Raw genomic sequence first — 19,323 nt, forward strand, 5'->3', positions numbered from 1 at the left:
AGAATTCTTAAAAAATGTTAAAAATTGCATAAAATGTGCCTTTTTTTAAGATAAAAATAATCTACAGTTTACATACAACAGTAGGAGATATATGGTGCCTAGAGCAGCCCTTCAGGTACCTAACCAGCTATACAACAGAGTTCACATGAAACCCAAAAGACTGGCCACAGAACAGCACGCCTGCATTAGTTTTGGTAGACTGAGTGCACAATGAAATGAGGATTAAAAACCTTGGATATAAGCCCAGAAACCGTTCAAACGAGAAACAACCTGCTTTTCTACTGTCATATACTAGATGACCAATAGGAAATTAACTGAATGTCTTTTCCGTGTAAAGCAGCTAATTTTATGAGATTGCTGAAACCCAAAAGAGATCGAGCCTTTTCTATTGCATACCTGGGGGCTTACTAAACACAAAACGCTCTGATTGAGATTTACCACTTTAATAATGCTGCATTAGTGGCATAGTTTGGGATATAAATGGAAAAATGGAAAGCAGTGCATGCAACAGTGATGTATTTGTTGGTGTTGTGGAGCACAAATTAAAGCGACAATATACACACACACACACACACAAACACACACACACACACACATATATACACACCCAGCATGCCCCATGCGGGCAGTTTATCCATCAAGCTCGGGTCCCCTACCAGGGGAGCTTGAGGGTCCTGCGCAGTATCTTAGCTGTTATTAGGACTGCGCTCTTCTGGACAGAGATCTCCGATGTTGTTCCCGGGATCTGCTGGAGCCACTCGCCTAGATTGGGAGTCACCGCACCTAGTGCTCCGATTACCACGGGGACCACTGTTACCTTCACCCTCCACATCATCTCGAGCTCTTCTCTGAGCCCTTGGTACTTCTCCAGCTTCTTGTGTTCCTTCTTTCTGATGTTGCTGTCATTCGGAACTGCTACATCGATCACTACGGCCGTCTTCTTCTGTTTGTCTACCACCACTATGTCCGGTTGGTTAGCCACCACCACTTTGTCCGTCTGTATCTGGAAGTCCCACAGGATCTTAGCTCGGTCATATATACATTTATATATATATATATATATATATATATATATATATATATATATATATATATATATATATATATATATATATATATATATATATGTTTATTCATAAACTAGGGAATTTTGGGATGTGTGGGATCAGAGGGGGGAAGATATGATAGCTTTTAACTAGAACCACCAAGGATGTCATTTTGATGTCATAGAAATGAAAAACACTGTGCTCAACATGCCTGGTTACCCAGCAATACTTATTGTTTACACAAATTTTGATATGAAACACAACACGAGGCATATCTAGCAAGCCAGAGCTAGCTAGATGTGATTGATGAATACATATCTCGGGAATTGTATGCATATGAAAGAGGAGTAATTACTGCAGGGCTGAATGGCTCACAGATGGGATGCTGAGTTGAGACAGACCAAGTCAGAGCAGGGAAGTAAATGGTGCAACACACAGAGAACAGGGGCAGTTGCTACCTGTGCAGAGCAGCAGGGGAACCTTAGCTGAACAGAGCAGAAAGTCCAGAATGTGGAGAACTAATCCGAGCAAATAACGAGTGAAATCCAGAACAGACCAGCCAATTAGATGTGTTTCAGGCCTGAACATCAGCACTGTGGAGGGCTGCAGACTGAGGCAGAGGAAGGTGGAAGGCAGATGAGAGTGAGGGTGAAAGTTTATACCTTCTTCATTTTTCTGTAACTGATACTGCCCATTATCCAAAATGTACTTTTAACATTAATTCCATAACACACACACAGAAGCTTCAACGTGAATCCTTATTTTAATTAGAAATCAACTTTTTTTGCTGTAAAGATGTGCATTTTGAAATAGGAGTGTATGGGGAGGAAGCAGCCTCAAGTGGTTATTTGAGGAACTGCAGTTTTTGGCATTTATGGATTGCCAGTGGACCTCATTTGTTTTGAATAGTCTTCACATGTGAAGAAAAAAATACATAAATGAGCTTTTTTATTTTGCAGAAACATTTCCATCTTTAAAAAAATCTCTACATTCAAACAAACACGTTTAATCAATATTCCAAAAGCAATCTTCCCTTGTGGAGAATGAATAGAGAAAATAATTTTGTCTTTCCAAACATGCAATACACTAGAAAGAGGCCTGGAATATAGAAGGGGTCACCGGTTATGACAGATACATGTGTGGCTGCCATTTCTCTGACCCAGTGATTACTCGTCTTAACTGGTCAAATAAATGTCAACATGAGAGAGGGAGAGAGACCGTCAAGCTGTCACAGTAATCCACAGCGTTTATACATATCTTTGTAGGGGAGTGTTATGTGTATCATAAATCAATAAAATCCTTTGAGCTAACAGTGTTTGCTCGCAGGTTTTTTGTTATTGCAATTTAGTACTTACATTCAACCTGACTTGTTTAGTGTGTATTGATTTTACAGAATGATGATGCTGTCTGATGAAAACAGAAGTCTAACTGAATGCTCATACACTTGAGATTCAATTAGGCATCCTGCATGGATTACTAATAGTTATGAGAATAAATGAAGAAATAATAGCTATAAATAAAATTCTAGTGAGAAGCAGGACTTCTAGTAACTGCAACTGTCCGCCAAAATGGAATTGACACTTTTTTAGTGGATGCAAAGCAAGCATACCTGTCATTGACCTGTGAAAGAACATACAAACTCGACATAGAAAGGTCCACACCAACTAGGGGGTTCAAACCTAGAACCTTCTGGCTAGCCAATGCATTCCCACAGTTCTTTGCCAATTACAGTAAATTACTGTATAAACCGGTACTGTAGCATTACAGTATAGTACTGTTAAAGCAATTGGTTGCAGTGCTACACTATACACTACATTTTAAGGTGAAAAACAGACAAACAAACCCTCCAAGAACTCTTATGGGAAAGTTGCAGCTTTAAAACTTATCTTACTCTACCTTAAACTCTGACATTGCATCAGGCTTGCACATGACATTTCAAAGACTGTCCTTCCTTTCAGGTGTGGCCAGAAAAATAAAGTCTATTGCCACTTACAGAAATCATCAATGAAAAATAGTAGGTGGGCTTACTGTATGCCACTACCACAGCAAAGACAATATTTTGAGGGTGTAACAAAGTACATTTTAAGACTCCAAAGCATGATCAAAGAGCTCTGATCGCTACATTGGAGCCCAGATCTGTCAAGCTAATCAAAACGAGGGCTCTGATCATGGAGGGAAGAAGGAAGACGGGTGAACAGAGTTGTCAGTAAATGACACAGGACCCCAAAAAACAGGAAGTATGTCTTTTTTGACTTTACAATCACCTGAACAAGCTTGAGGTATGTGCAGGGCTGTAGTCAAGGTAACACGTCGAGTCAAAGACCTTGAACTAAGTTAAGGAAAATTTGAGCCAAAAATCAACTCAATGCTTCATGATATATTTCAGATGTAACTAAATTCCTCTTTCTACTTCTGTGTTTAATTAATAATATAATCCATATTTATCTTACAATGAATCTTTATACAGCCTCTCAATTCACGATCTGTCTGAAACAAGCATTTTTATCATCCTTTGCCTTTCCTTTAAGCTTTTTTCTGATTGGCTGCCTGTCACAGAAGGTCCGAGCAGCAAGTGGGTGGGGCTTCAGTGGTCAGAGTGTGTCTGAGTTAAATATATTACAAATATCATCTCTTTTTGAAATAACACAGATGCCAAAAAAGAAAACTGTGAAAACTAGTGTTTACAAAATTATACGGAATTGGGAATCTTTCTTGGTGTCTGCCATTTTAGCTTCTCTTCATTGGTCCCTGTTTTTCTTCTTCTCATACACAAAATCCCAAATAATGGGTCCCATTATATCTTAAAGATCTCATAGTACTGCAGCCTACATGTGGTTTCTAGAGTTTTCACGAATAGGAGGCAGAGCTCTCAGCTCTCAGGCCTCTGCTGGAGGTTTCTTCGTGTTAAAAATGAGTTTTTCCTTCCCACTGCCATCAAGTGCTTACTTATAGAGTGTAACCTGATTGTTGGGGTTTTCTCTCTATTATTGTAGGGTCTTTACCTTACAATATAAAGGACTTTGAGGTGTCTGTGAACTGGCGCTATTTAAGTAACACTGAAAACTGACTAACACTGACTTGAACAGAACTGAATCGAACATGGAGCATTTGGCACATGGGGAGTACTGGTAGTTATGTTGAATGCTGTATGTCTCTTTCACACACACACACACACACACACGCACGCACGCACGCACACACACGCACGCACACACACACACACACACATACACACACCCCACATACACACACCCCAAAGGAAATACGGAAAAACATCCCCTTTCATGTTCCAGATTCCTGTTCAGTTTTATCAATCAATCAATCAATCAATCAATCAATCAATCAATCAATCAATCTTTATTTATAAAGCACTTTTCATACAGAAAATGTAGCACAAAGTGCTTTACATAGTTAAAAGCAGCCCACCCCACCCTTCAACTCACTCCCCACACTCTCATTAACATAAATGATGTGAATACACACATATCCCCCCCCCCCCCCACACACACACACACACACACACACACACACACACACACACACACACACACACGCACACTTAAAGAGTAAGAATTGGGCTGGATTCACATGAGCCAAGTGAGGAAACACTATAACAGGGAGCCATCTGCACCGGGAGCCGGTCACAGACCGCAGCCTCCAGGCTGGGCACACAGCAGGAGGGAGGTAAAGGAGCCCCCCAGCCAGGCTGAGAGGACCCCAGAGCCCCAGCAGCCACGGTCGATCACAGCCCCGGTGCAGAGAGCCCCCTCCGAGGAAACACTGGAGATATGACACAATAGGCTATATACAGGGTAAAATGATAAAATAAATAAGAACGGGATACAATATAAATATAAATATAAATAGAGTAAGGAGATTAAAAAATGAATAAGAATAAAATCAATAAATATTAGGTAAAGCCTAAATTAATAATAAAATAACAGGATAGAATAAATAAGCATAAAATAAATAAACGCTAAGTAAAAGCTAAATTAAAAAGGTGGAACATGTACGTTCTCTGCGGCCCTGAGCTCCTCCGGCAGGCTGTTCCACAGACGAGGACCATACCACTGAAAAGCTGCCTCTCCGTGAGTATGTGTCCTGACTTTAGGGACAATCAAAAGGCCAGTACCAGAGGACCTCAGGGTCCACGAGGGTTCATATGGTAAAAGCAGATCTGAGAGATAAGAAGGCCCAAGACCATTAAGACATTTAAAAACCAATAAAAGAACTTTAAAATCGATCCTGAAACACACGGGGAGCCAATGCAGCGATTCTAAAACCAGTGTAATGTGGGCCCTCCCTCTGGTCTTCGTCAGCACACGAGCTGCCGAGTTTTGCAAAAGTTGTAAAGTTGAAATATTCTTCTTAGGAAGACCAGAGAGCAGGGCATTACAGTAATCAATGCGACTGGTAATAAAAGCATGCATCAGCATCTCTGTGTTGGCCCGAGAGAGAATAGGGCGGACTCTGGCTATATTTTTTAGATGATAAAATCCAATTTTGGTTACATGTTTAATATGTGGGATAAAACCAAGCTCAGAGTCAAAAATAACACCCAGGTTTTTCACTTGTAGCGAAGGACATAGTGAAAATGCCTCTAATTTAGACAAGAGTTTCTCTCTCTGAGCCTCGGGACCGACGATTAAAACTTCAGTTTTGTCCTGGTTAGGCTGTAAAAAGTTTTCTGCCATCCAAGATCTTATATCTAAAATACAGTTAAAAAGGGCATCCATTGGTCTGGTGTTATCAGGAGACACAGAGATGTACAGCTGAGTGTCATCAGCGTAACTGTGAAAGTTCACTCCATGCCTCCTGATGACACCGCCGAGAGGGAGCATATACAAATTAAAAAGTACAGGGCCTAGAACCGACCCTTGAGGCACACCACATGTCATTTTATGGATCTTAGAGGAGCATGTATCCATACTCACCATAAAAGTTCTGTCAGAGAGATAGGAAGTGAACCAGTTGTGTACAGCACCAGAGAGGCCCACCATGTGTTTCAGTCTGTTTAAAAGAATAGCGTGGTCTACTGTATCAAAGGCTGCGCTTAGATCCAGTAGCACCAGGACTGAGAGCTTTTGGGCGTCCCAGTTACATCTAAGATCATTTAAAACCTTTAGGAGAGCCGTCTCTGTGCTGTGGTTCACCCTAAATCCAGACTGGAATATCTCCAGGATCTGTCTATCATTTAGAAAATCATTAATCTGAGTAAAAACAAGTTTTTCTAAGTATTTAAGTGAAGTTATTAAGAATCTTTTAAAACTTTTTAATTATATTGTTTTTTTTTGTCAAAATTATATCACTGAGTTTTGAAAATGACTAAAGAGACAAATAAAGGACATGTCCTTGTCTCTGATTGGCTATTCTCCCTACAATCATACATGTGATTTAACATGTAATCACTTGAGAGCTGCTTTTAAAGGTCACTCCACCAATTAGCTCTGGAAAGGAGTGAGTCGCTTGATAATGTGTCTCATTCATCTGTTTCAGAATCTTTTTCTGTCTCCTTACTTCCATCTAAAAACAGTTGGCTAAACGAATAAAAATAGAAAAGTGCTACAACCCTGAGGTCAGGCATTCATAATTCATGTGTCAGTGTCTGAGATGTGATCACATTTTTGCAATTCTTCAGCAAATGTCCGACTGGGGCACTGAGGCTGTCAGGATCATCAAAACCTCAGATGGGAAACAAATATCCTGTTGGACAGGATTTTGTCAGGGATCACAAATCGTCTCTATGAAGCTGCGGCTCGGTGCTTGTTCACATTTGACTTTCGGGTCAAAGTGAATCCAAGTCAGAACTGATCTAATTGCTGACATGATAAACAATTTACTGATGAAGACATAAAACAAACTTTAGCGCTTATTTTGATCCCTTATCTATTGAGTAGGGGTTCTCCGTAACATTACTTGAAAACAAAAATCCTTTAGGCAGAGAAAAAAAAATCCTTTTGATCTTTGACAATCATTTTATGCCTATAGTTAAAAATTTATACTTGAATCTTAGGCTGCAAAATCACCCCCATGATGAATCTGCTATCTTTTGGTGCATTGTGGACATTTTCTGTCACCAGCCAGCTAATTCAGACAAACATCTACTAAACACTTGTCCTATCCGGTTATAACTGGCTCTTAGGCACCAATTTATCATGAATGGCTTATGGAACTAAGGAGCACTTCTTTTCATATGATTTCCTGCCAATTACCAAGAGATCAGGGCTGCTCACTGACTCTTACTGAATTTCTGTTCCAAGAGGGGGAGAGGAAAAAAAGAGACACTGATTCAGCAGAGATGAACTGGCTACCATGGTAACAAGCCACGGTGGCATTAATTGTGGCATCTTAAAACATAGAACCGGGGCTCTGTCACTTAGAAGAACTGTCGCTTGTTTCACCTTGTCACCAAATGAATGGATTTTTGATGGCTTATTTTAACCTTATAGGGTAATGTGTTTAAAGTTTAATTGGTAAAAAATGTATTTTGAAGAGAGAGGGAGAGGGAGAGAAAGAGAGGGGCAAGCGGGTAGAAATACATAGGCTGATCTGACTTCACTGCCAGACATTTAAAAGGCCACAGAAGCAGGCGCATCACTTTCTAAATAACAGAAAGCAAAAAATAAGATTAAGGCTGTGGTTTTGATCGTAAATGTTTATGTAGGCAGATATATAAAAGACAAAAAACTGAGAAGCAGCTATCACTCAGGGTGACTGAGAAAAAAAGCAATAAAGGGTAGTAAATCAGAATTTCCTGACATGGTAATGTATTCATTCTCTAAACATTCTCCACTTCCCTACAGTTTCGTACTTGATGTGACGCATGATACAGCAGTATGGCTGAGAGGTTGAAAGAAATATTATTTTCCAGTGTAACACTGTAATTACACATTTTTTGTGGGATTTTTTCACTTCCTTAAAAAAAGAAAGAAAATAACATGAAAAATTGTCTACTTGAAAAATAAAATCTTTAGTATTTTCTGTAGAACCACAACTTTTACATTGGGAGGAGGAGACTGAGGTGAATAAAACAAAACAACAAACAATCTAACATAGAATATAACATACAAATATTAGATCACACTGGTATCTCACAGACAATATGCAATGCAACAACAAAATAGGAGATGTATGTAGGGGTAATATTTTTGTTTTTAAGATGTTTGGCCATAGATTTCATTAATTAATAATAATTAGCTTGTGTCGTCTTTTTATTGGTTTATCTAACCAATAGATTTTCTTTCTTTCTTTTTTGTGAATCCCAAAAAATCTTTGCAGCGGATCATGTTCCTAGATTTCTAATCCTTGTGTAAGCAATGGATCCCTTATGTAGGTAATCAGTTTTCCTATTAAGTTCCTATTAAGTGCTGATGCTTTCATTATAAGATTATTAAAATGAATCAACTTTCTGCCACTTATAATGCAACATTGCATTCAATGGAAGACTTGCAGATGACAATGCAACTTTTTCTGTAATTACTGAGAGTTATGCATCACTAATTGTTGCCCTTCAATTTGTAACAACAAGAAATGCACAAGATCTTCTTGATTAAATATTTCTAGTATAATTATGAATGAAATTATGATATTGATGTAACTTTAAAAACTCATTGAAGGATATTAAAGAAATTCAAGGATTCAAGCATTATACAAAGTTGATTATTTGTGTTCCTTAGTAGGTAATTTGATGGTGAAATTAGAACTCTGTGTTTTCAGTCACTGGGATGAAAATCTGGCACGGGTGAACATCTGATGAACAACAATGCATGGCCTGACTGCAAGGAGAAAGCCAATGCTCCATGCTGCTAAAGATGAGCCAGAAGGCAGTTTGCTTGTGGGCGGATGTGACAAAAATAGAAACCTTGGTTTTAAATGAGAAAACATTCAAAAGCGTTCTAGTGAAAGAACCTTATTCCATGACATGGTGGTGGTACTATCATGGTTTGGGCCTGTTTTAGTGCTTGTGTCAAAAAACAGTGTTTACATGCATCTTCCTCCAAAAGGATGTGTATATTGTAATACTCATATTTCTGAAGAATACATTAACAGTACGGAGTATATGCTATGTTTGTCTCATTTTACAAATATAAATAAATAAATAAACACACACACACACACACACACACACACACACACACACACACACACACACATATATATATATATATACATACATACATATATACATATATATATATATATATATATATATATATATATATATATATATATATATATATATATATATATTAGGGATGCACCGATACCGGTATCGGGTATCGGCCTCGATACCACATTTTCTAAAGTACTCGTACTCGTTAAAAGTCCCCCGATACCGAGGACCGATACCACGGTCTGAGACCTGTCTATGTAAGGGTTAATCACAGGTGCCGAGTGCCTGCCCCCAGGCCCCGAGTGCCCACCCCCAGGCCCCGGCTGCAGCTCAGAGCGGGGAGAAAGCGGGGCGAGACATATCAGCTGTGTGGAGCTATTTCAAAGTGAACGAAGGCGTGAAAACAAAGGTGGACTGCAAATTGTGCTCAGCGAAATTGTCCAGAGGAGGCTCGAAAGGTAGTGCATTTAACACAAGCAATTTAATCAAGCACCTAAAATCCCAACACAGCAACGAGTACAAAGAGTTTGCCCACGCTTATTTACCCATGCTTATTAGCACAGAGGAGCATAGCTGATGCTATAGCAGTGGGACGGAAAATAGTTGGGCATTTTAAACATTCCGCCTTAGCCTACTCCCGCCTCGAGGACATTCAGGGACAGCTCAACCAGCCAATAAAGAGACTGCAGCAGGACGTACAGACGCGCTGGAACAGCACGTATTACATGCTCCAGTCCCTCATTGAGCAAAAACGAGTGCTGGGCGTGTATGTGTCGGAGCATGAACTCCCTGACTATCTCACCGCTCACCAATGGGCTCTTATGGAGACGACTGTTGCCATCCTCGCCCCCTTTGAGGAACTAACTAAAAAAGTGAGCAGCTACGACGCACTAGCCTCTGATGTCATCCCAGCTGTGACTGTGCTAGTGAGACTTCTAAACAGAGAAACAGACGAACAAATTTAAAATTAAATTTTGTTTTTTTATAATTATTTATTCTGTAATATGTTGCATACAGCATGCTTTTCATTTTAAATAAATGTTCTTAATTCCAAACTAGTCCCTTGTTTGTTTGTTTTTTGTTAAATTATAGGACTAAAGCTGTTACCTGCAAATTTAAATCATGTTTTTATTAAGTACTCGGTATCGGTATCGGCGAGTACTGAAATGCAAGTACTCATACTTGTTTCCGAAAAAGTGGTATCGGTGCATCCCTAATATATATATATATACACACACACACACACACACACACATATATATATATATATATATATATATATATATATATATATATATATATATATATAGACCAATTTTGTCATATGGTAAAAAATCCTTAATAAAGCTTTTCAATGAAGCAGATGATAACTGAAAGCTTTTTTCTTCTCCTGATTCACAAACATACATGCTTTCTTAGTCTTAGATTGCTAGACTTTCAGCAGGTCAGCTGTGACTTGTGTTGTGTTGGTGGTTGGAATTTGTGGATAGATGTGTATGGATTTCAAGTCAAACATTCTGCTGATTCCTACATATGGCATCACTGATCAATGCATCGGGAGAGCTGCTCCTGCTGCCGCCCCTGCCAATAGCTGTATCGACTTCCAGTCTGCACTTGACCAATCTTTTTCTCTACATGACACATCTGCAAGACCTTTGCTGCATAATTACAAAGAGGAGGTGTACAAAGAGATTCAGAAGAAGTCACTACAATGTGAATCTTCAGGAATAGAAACACCTTCGGTCTTTAGTAAAGAATAATACTAGCTTATATTCAGTAAAACTAATATTTTAGACCTGATTATCATAGCTATGTTGTTTATGGCTTAACTTAGACCTCGCTTGCCTTGTGTAGTAATTTGGCCTCCAATTGTCCTTTTTTAAAATCTTACTTGTGAGAAATCTCTGTGTGTCCATCTGTTCAATTTCTATTATGATAACTGTTTAGCTGAACTACTTTAAATTTGGGAAGTATATTATGGGGACTTGAGTAAGTACAGTGCCAGCTTATTTTGGCAAAATGTTTTGACTGCTGGCTGCTCCACTCTGTGTGTAGGGGGAGGGGCACAAATATGCAAACATGCATGTATGTTTTGGCTATCTTTGTGAGGACAGTGACAAATTACTTGATTTAGATTCTGTAGGACTTGGCAGGTGCACCCATTTTCTATCGCCAGTCATTGGCAGCACTTAAATCCAACTCTCCTCTCCACTTGTCACCGGGTTGTTATCCTACTCTGCATGGTAGCTAAGCTCCAAACCATTTTGCAAACTTTACCTATACTTACCTGCTTGTCTTCTACTCTTCTTCAGTAGAAAGTCCTGCTGATGTGCTTGCTGAAGTCCTTACTTGTGAACCTGCTGGATCCACTCTCTCACGGCCTCTTTTTTGGAAACCTATCTGCCCTGGAGCCTCAGAAAAAAGAAAGGAAAACTTACTTGATTTGAGTGTATGCAGCCTTCATCGATGTAAATTATCTTTGAAGTTGTTCATTAAATGCTGTGGAACAGATGTCATTGGTCTTTTTTGTTCTCCATGCCTGTCTACCTGTTCATTACCCATCTCAACGTGATCTTTGCTTTTGACTTGTGCCAGTGACAGTAAGGTGCAGTATTATGTTTGACTTCATTTTAATGAATCATTCTCAGGTTTTAGCAAAAAGTTTTTCTGTTAGCAGTTAGCCTGCTCCACCCCCTGTGAAGGGGGGAGGGGCAACATATAAACACAATCGCTTTGTTAAACTTTCTAACTGCAATCAGATGAATGTACTCCCAGGATTCTTACCCCTACATTTAAAACAATACAACGAAGTGCTAAACCCTTAAATTAACCTAAACCTAACAAGTATATATGTTTCACTTGGGTACCACTTTACAATAAGGCTCCCCTTATAGATGCTAATAAATAGTTTATAGCTATATTATTAATTAATCTGTAAATGCTTTATAAACCATTATTAATGGTTTATTATGCATTAGTTAAGGGTGAGAAAGAGGAAAAAAACTGACCGGTTTCTTGCCAAATAGTGAGCCAAATGTGTTCACCTATATATTTCATCTAGAGTTGCTATATTAAACATTTCAGACTAAGTTACTATCCTGTAAGCACAATCAGCATTTGTAAACATATTTTTTATCATATAAAATTGTACTTCAGAAATGCATTATAAATATCCACAACTATCAATCAGAGCTTTGTTGTAAAGTGTAAAGCATAAAACCATTTATTAATGAATAATAAATATTTATAAATGCCAAATGGGAGCCTTATTGTAAAGTGTAAAGCATGACACCATTTATTTATGACTAATAAACATTTATAAATGCCAAATGGGAGCCTTATTGTAAAGTGTAAAGCATAACACCATTTATTAATGACTACTAAACATAAATGACAAAAGAGAGTTTTGTTGTAAAGTTTAAAACATGTCAACATTTATTAAGGACTAATAAACATTTATAAATGCCAAATGGGAGCCTTATTGTAAAGTGTAAAGCATAACACCATTTATTAATGACTACTAAACATTTATAAATGACAAAAGATAGCTTTGTCGTAAAGTTTAAAACATGTCAACATTTATTAAGGACTAATAAACATTTATAAATGCCAAATGGGAGCCTTATTGTAAAGTGTAAAGCATAACACCATTTATTAATCACTAATAAACATTTATAAATGACAAAAGATAGCTTTGTCGTAAAGTTTAAAACATGTCAACATTTATTAATCACTAATAAACATTTATAATTGCCAAAAGTGAGTCTTAAATGTATAATGTCACCATTTATAACACTTAGACCTAAATTACAATCAGTGCTTGAAATAACATTTAACTACTGTCAAAAATGGCAATGTATTGTAAGAGTAACACATGTAACATTAAATGTGTTTTTTAAAACACCAAACAGTCACCCACTCCAAAAAAAGTTCATGCCAGACTGGTTCAAACTGGAAATATTTTTTGTGTGTCCTTAAATAAGCGTCCCAGTGGTCCATCAGGGTGTCGCGAACCAAGCCAAGATGACCACTCAAGAACCATCAGGTGTTCCTCCAGCAACTTCTCAGTGCGATTTCCTCTTAGTCTACGGACATGTCCTTTGATGGTCATCCAAGCCCTTTCGATATGCTGTGTATGACTGCCAGATTGAGGATCTACAAACCACCTGCTGTGATTTACAGTGTAATGTCTGTACCCTATGTTTGTCAAAACATTCTTGTAGGCTCTCCACTCATCACTGATAATGGCACTACCCAACTTAACATGCTGTCTGATCAGAGGAACAAGGTGGCGCCTTGATCGTTTTTCAACAAGTTTTAACACGAGCCTTCGCCTTTTGTCTTTAATTCCCATCATTCCAAATACCCATTTCTTCCTTTTCCATGCATTTCCAAAGCGTCCACGTGCATACTGAAAACAAAAAGAATAAAATTAAACAGAATTAAAATGAAAAAGAATGAAATTAAATATCTACAAAGAAACATTCAAAAAGATGGTTGCTTCTACTATTTTTTTTTACTTATGGTAAAGGTTTCCATGTTTAGAGGACACAGTCAGATCTGCATTGATTCTAACAAACCTGTCTGAGAGTTTACCAACCTTTCGCTGATGATGGAGACAGCTTTCATCTATAACCACAAATTCTCTGTCACCACCAAGACGGTGTCCATTGTTTATTCTGTGTCTTTTAATTGCACGTATACAAACATGTCGAATGTGTCTTGCCATGCTACTTAGTGTTCTGGAGCTGCCAGCCACTTCATCATCGATCAAATCTATTTGTCTGAGCCTGAGCCCTTGTGAAAATCTGTGATAGAAATTGAGGCAATTATTACTTACTGAGGCCCTAATTTTATTTCACAAGTCTCGTATTGGTGTTCAATTATGAAAGGTGCATTGCTATTAATGTCTACATCTACATATACCTGTAAATGAACTTCATCCAACTGAAAAGAGATGTTTTTGATTTCTCAAAGAGGGAGCCAGTTCTAATTGTTCTGGAAACTTTCCTATGACTTGCTCTTTTGCAGCACCTGAGAACATATCAATGAGTTAAGTAAAGAAATGGACCCTTAAACAAGAGCATTAATTGAAAAGATAATCACAAAATTAAGTATGAAGAAAATAATAATGAAAAGAGGTTAATGCTCCCTCTTGCATTGATAACCGAAATATTTTGTTATATTTACTACATGCACTACATTATCATGCATTATACATACCACATATATTGGTCTTTCTTCACCACGGAAATCATTTTCATCTTATGGTGACAAACAGGACATCTAAGCTTCTTTTTTAGCAGGTGTTTCTTCTGCAGCCATTTAATGAGCCTTAGTGCCTTATATTTAGTTTGTTTTCCTTCTATTCTGGCGCGCAATCTCATTCCCAAAGACATTCTGGTGGAAAAAAATGAGTAATTTATTTTATTATCACCTCGAAACACCGTAAAATACTCTATGGGAGTCTAGTGCAAATCGGTTCAGAGTTAAAGAACTTCACATGCTATATAAAACAAGCCCTATAATCAAAAATAGTCCCACGCAAAAAAGAGGATTGTCTCACCTGTTATAATGTATCTCCGACTTTGTTATGTAGATCTAACCCGCTGGATTCATGCTAAAAAAATATGTTCTGCTGCCAAAGGGAGGGAAAACAAATTTAATTTAAACGCAGAGGAGCTTATACAACCATCCAATCACAGTTAACTTTATTAAGGAAAGCCCCTCCTTGGTCAAGCCAAAGGGGCACGAACAGACACACTGAAGGCGCTCGTTCAAGTTGCTGCGCCATGGATGGAGCAGAAGATAAAAATTTGTGTGCGTCTGCGACTTACACAGTTAGCACACGTTCGAAGAGATACAAAAAGCAGAGACTGGATGATCTAGATTGCACTAAGCCAACGACGTCAGCAGTTAGACATGAAGGTGAGTATAATGCTAGCTAGCTAGCTACCGAGCCATTTGGCTGCTAGCTACAGTGGCTAACTAACATCACATAACATGTGAATAGCTCTATTACTATTGGTTATTCCAAACGATTGATATCACTTAGTTGTATATTTTTAGTTTTGTTTATGTGCATCATTAAATTTATATTAAACACCCTGGTAAGGCAGTACACATAAGAATTATTTGCCTTGTTTTAGAAATGTCTGAACCACCACATGTGTATATAACATAATTTTTACAAAGTGGCTTTTTATAAATTCAAGTTGTAACCGTTTTTAATCAATATTTTATTTGAGTTTCCCAAGTTTAGATTATAAATTATTTTAGTATTGTAATTTAATAATTGTTTGTTCTTTAGATTCTTCTTCTAATCCTGCCCCTACTGCAACTGCCCTTCTTAACAAGGAGCGAGAGAAACTGACTTTTCTTAAGGAGGAACTGGAGCGCGACACCCTGATGGACCACTGGGACGCTTATTTAAGGACATTTCAAAAAATATTTCCAGTTTGAACCAGTCTGGCATGAACTTTTTTTGGAGTGGGTGACTGTTTGGTGTTTTAAAAAACACATTTAATGTTACATGTGTTACTCTTACAATACATTGCCATTTTTGACAGTAGTTAAATGTTATTTCAAGCACTGATTGTAATTTAGGTCTAAGTGTTATAAATGGTGACATTATACATTTAAGACTCACTTTTGGCAATTATAAATGTTTATTAGTGATTAATAAATGTTGACATGTTTTAAACTTTACGACAAAGCTATCTTTTGTCATTTATAAATGTTTAGTAGTCATTAATAAATGGTGTTATGCTTTACACTTTACAATAAGGCTCCCATTTGGCATTTATAAATGTTTATTAGTCATAAATAAATGGTGTCATGCTTTACACTTTACAATAAGGCTCCCATTTGGCATTTATAAATATTTATTATTCATTAATAAATGGTTTTATGCTTTACACTTTACAATAAGGCTCCCATTTGGCATTTATAAATATTTATTATTCATTAATAAATGGTTTTATGCTTTACACTTTACAACAAAGCTCCGATTGATAGTTGTGGATATTTATAATGCATTTCTGAAGTACAATTTTATATGATAAAAAATATGTTTACAAATGCTGATTGTGCTTACAGGATAGTAACTTAGTCTGAAATGTTTAATATAGCAACTCTAGATGAAATATATAGGTGAACACATTTGGCTCACTATTTGGCAAGAAACCGGTCAGTTTTTTTCCTCTTTCTCACCCTTAACTAATGCATAATAAACCATTAATAATGGTTTATAAAGCATTTACAAATTAATTAATAATATAGCTATAAACTATTTATTAGCATCTATAAGGGGAGCCTTATTGTAAAGTGGTACCTTCACTTGTTATATAGTTAGTAAGATAGATATGTTTAGAGCATGTCTATAAAGTGTAAAAACAAAAATATGGGTTACACTCTATGAGAAGGGCACTGCATTAAGAAAAAAAAATTTAATCTAAGGTTTGGTATAATATTAGATGGCACTTAATTTTGTATTAGCGCCCTCCTCCTCCTGTTCAACTAATCTACTCTGTGATGAAAAGATATTTACTCCCTACGCATGAATCACCACAAACCCTAAACAGCCATGGCTTATTTTGAATGCTGTCCACACACACTGAGCTCGACATGCTGATGTGAAAACAAGCTTAACATGGTTGCTGACCTTTCTGTAATTACCTGAAGAGTATTTCAGTCTCTCAAAGCCTCCTGCCTCTGAAGCCTCGGGAGAAAGTGCATGTCCTGGTGATGCACATCTGGAGGACATTGGGGGCAGTGCTGATGCGGCACATGTTTAGTCTAGAGAATAAAGTGATAAAAAATTAAAAAGAAAAATCTCAGCTTCCGATTTGGACGCTAAAAGCAAAGATCGTAATTGCTGTTTGACAAGATGATTTGCTGGAAACCGCTAAAGGGAGAAGTTTAGATAAAACAGCAAGGTTTTGTTGATTTTGCACCAGGCCAGCTCATACACCCCACAAATGTCTTCATCAGCTGAGATTTAAAAAAAAAAAAGTCTTGAAATACAAGCTCGAGGGAAGGTCAGGTGGACTTTCCAAAAAAATAAATAAAATACTGTCTCAGCCTGATAAAATCCCTGGATTCTTTAAATACGCAGTATCTCTTGGGGAAGGATTAAACTCAGAAAGGTCTCTGTTAAGCAGGTATGAAAAATGCATCAAAGTTTATTTAAAAAGACGTCTTTTTGATAAATACATTTACTCAGGGAACCATAAAACACTTCAAAGTATGACACTGCACGTTGCACGACAAATCGTAGGTGATTGCCAATTATGGCCAGTTAGAAATACTCATCAGATATGAGTTTCAGAATGGGAGTGGGAAATTGCAAGCAATCTTGTAGCACAGCATCACTGCCTGACTGAAAGCTATTGATTGGCTTCACTGTTGGTTTTTCTCTGTGGGAATTGCGCCATGTATACAACAATTACATGAAGCATTTGAAAAGCAATAGCTAATACGCTTTCTGAACTATGGGATTTCATGAAGCTCTATAATTATCTAGAAGGCAAATTCTATAACAGTTATCCCTGTATGTCAATAATAGTATGAAAGGTATCTCAGAACACTCATCAGGAAAACCAGACCTTGTCAAAAGAATGGAGAGTAGTTAAAGTAAATCTGACCTATTAAACTATAAAATTCCTCTTGACACACATGCACACACTCAAGTTTGGATGTGTTTTGCTAGCAGCTGCTAATGTGATGCCCAAGATGCTAACCTCAAGCATGCAAGGATGTCGGGAGAGGGTGACCTCACTTACAGCCGTATATCAGACTTCATGCAAATCCCTCTGGAGCCACTAAAGGCCACTTGGCAGAGTTCTTTGCACATTTTACTCATATTTACTAACAGCTGTTAAATGACATTTACCTCCATTTCATCACTGCGGTTCCAGTGATGTCTGCCTTGGTGCCTTTTGAGAATAGGCCAGCATACTGACAGGTTTCAGGACTGTTTCAAAGCATGATATGGTGGAAGTTTGACTTTCGAGGATGAGACAAAACTTGCCCTTAAGCAGGAATAATGATTTGCAGGTAAATGGTATCAAATATGACAGGGGAACAGGTCATCCAATTCTGAAGTTCTAATCTCACATAGTGTGTGTTGTCTGTAAAGTATGGTGGTCCTGACAGTTCCAATTCATAGCACCTTAAGAAAACACCAGGAAACAGAAAAAATAACTCAAACATAAAGGGAATTGAATAAAGCAAAGTGGAAATAGAAATAAATACAAAGAAACTTGTATAAAACATAAAGGAAGTAGATAAAAAGAAATTGGGAGCAATTGTTTTTGGGAAAAGCTGTTCCCAAAAAACAAAACATGGGACTGGGACATTCGTAAAAAGTGCAGGATTCATTGTTGTTCATCGGGAGAAAAATATGCCAGGTAATGTGTGTTTTAATTGCATGAGTCATATAATACTGTAGATACAAGTTTGCTATTAATTGTTTATCGTTCTCTTGTCACTTCTATCACATTCCTGTCTCCTCAAAAACACTTAATTTTTTTTGTTTTTGTTTTTGCAGCATTTTTCTCTTTTCTCGTGTTTTCTTAAGTTGCAATGTGTTTGATTCTTCAGGGCCACCGTAGTAGAGTCAGCAGTACCAAAACACCCAGCACCAGGAGCAGACAAAGGGAATATTCACCTAAAGGCACAGCTAAAAGTACAAATCCAATCCCTCCTCGTCACTACCAGTGAAACTCTAGGTATCTTTAACTCTGCAACTCTGCAATTTTAAAAGTATGATACAAATTAATAAAAAAGTGTTTTGAATGGAACATTGCACTGGTGCTCCCTGATGACAGTGGCCTCTCCAAACAGATCAGTGCACAGCAACAATCCCTAAACAGCTGTGGAATGGTGCAAGAGACATAACAATTTAAAATCGAGCAGCCATGGGATGGACCAGAGCAAATGCACAGGAGCCAAGGGAGCCATGGTGGTTCATGGCTGTTTATGGCAAAACAACTGGGATTAGCCCATTAGGTTTTAATGTGGCCTATCCCCACGGTTGACCCTAGTCATAGTAAATAAACACAAGCACGTCCTCACCTTTCTTGCATGCGATGCTGAGCCCGACTTGCACTGCAGCCCCGGCGACTGTGTATGCAAGTGACGTATGAGCTCATCTGTTCCCGC

At 37.8% G+C, this 19,323-nt stretch overlaps 1 protein-coding gene and 1 long non-coding RNA gene across 3 annotated transcripts in view; one reads left to right on the forward strand and one right to left on the reverse strand.

Annotated features, from left to right (window-relative positions):
- Positions 1-19,323, forward strand: part of LOC146642502 (uncharacterized) — a 501,695-nt gene that overhangs the window by 178,423 nt on the left and 303,949 nt on the right. The window lies entirely within an intron of this gene.
- Positions 12,358-14,862, reverse strand: LOC146642506 (uncharacterized). 2 transcript variants are annotated; one of them, XM_085398394.1, is made up of 5 exons: positions 14,726-14,862; positions 14,383-14,559; positions 14,086-14,193; positions 13,760-13,967; positions 12,358-13,570 (listed from the first exon to the last, which is right to left on the reverse strand). In XM_085398394.1, exons 2-5 carry the CDS (start codon positions 14,556-14,558, stop codon positions 13,106-13,108), a joined length of 957 nt encoding a protein of 318 aa, XP_085254520.1. In that variant the 5' UTR covers position 14,559; positions 14,726-14,862; the 3' UTR covers positions 12,358-13,105. The 2 variants fall into 2 exon arrangements, 1 of the variants encoding a protein (XP_085254520.1); XR_014909604.1 differs by lacking the exons at positions 13,760-13,967; positions 14,086-14,193; positions 14,726-14,862 and having other exon boundaries at positions 13,433-13,570; positions 14,383-14,524.

The sequence above is a fragment of the Rhamphochromis longiceps genome, linkage group LG23 (genome assembly GCF_057381845.1).
Source record: "Rhamphochromis longiceps isolate RC_006_pf linkage group LG23, R_longiceps_female_GT1.1, whole genome shotgun sequence".
NCBI classification, from domain to species: domain Eukaryota; kingdom Metazoa; phylum Chordata; class Actinopteri; order Cichliformes; family Cichlidae; genus Rhamphochromis; species Rhamphochromis longiceps.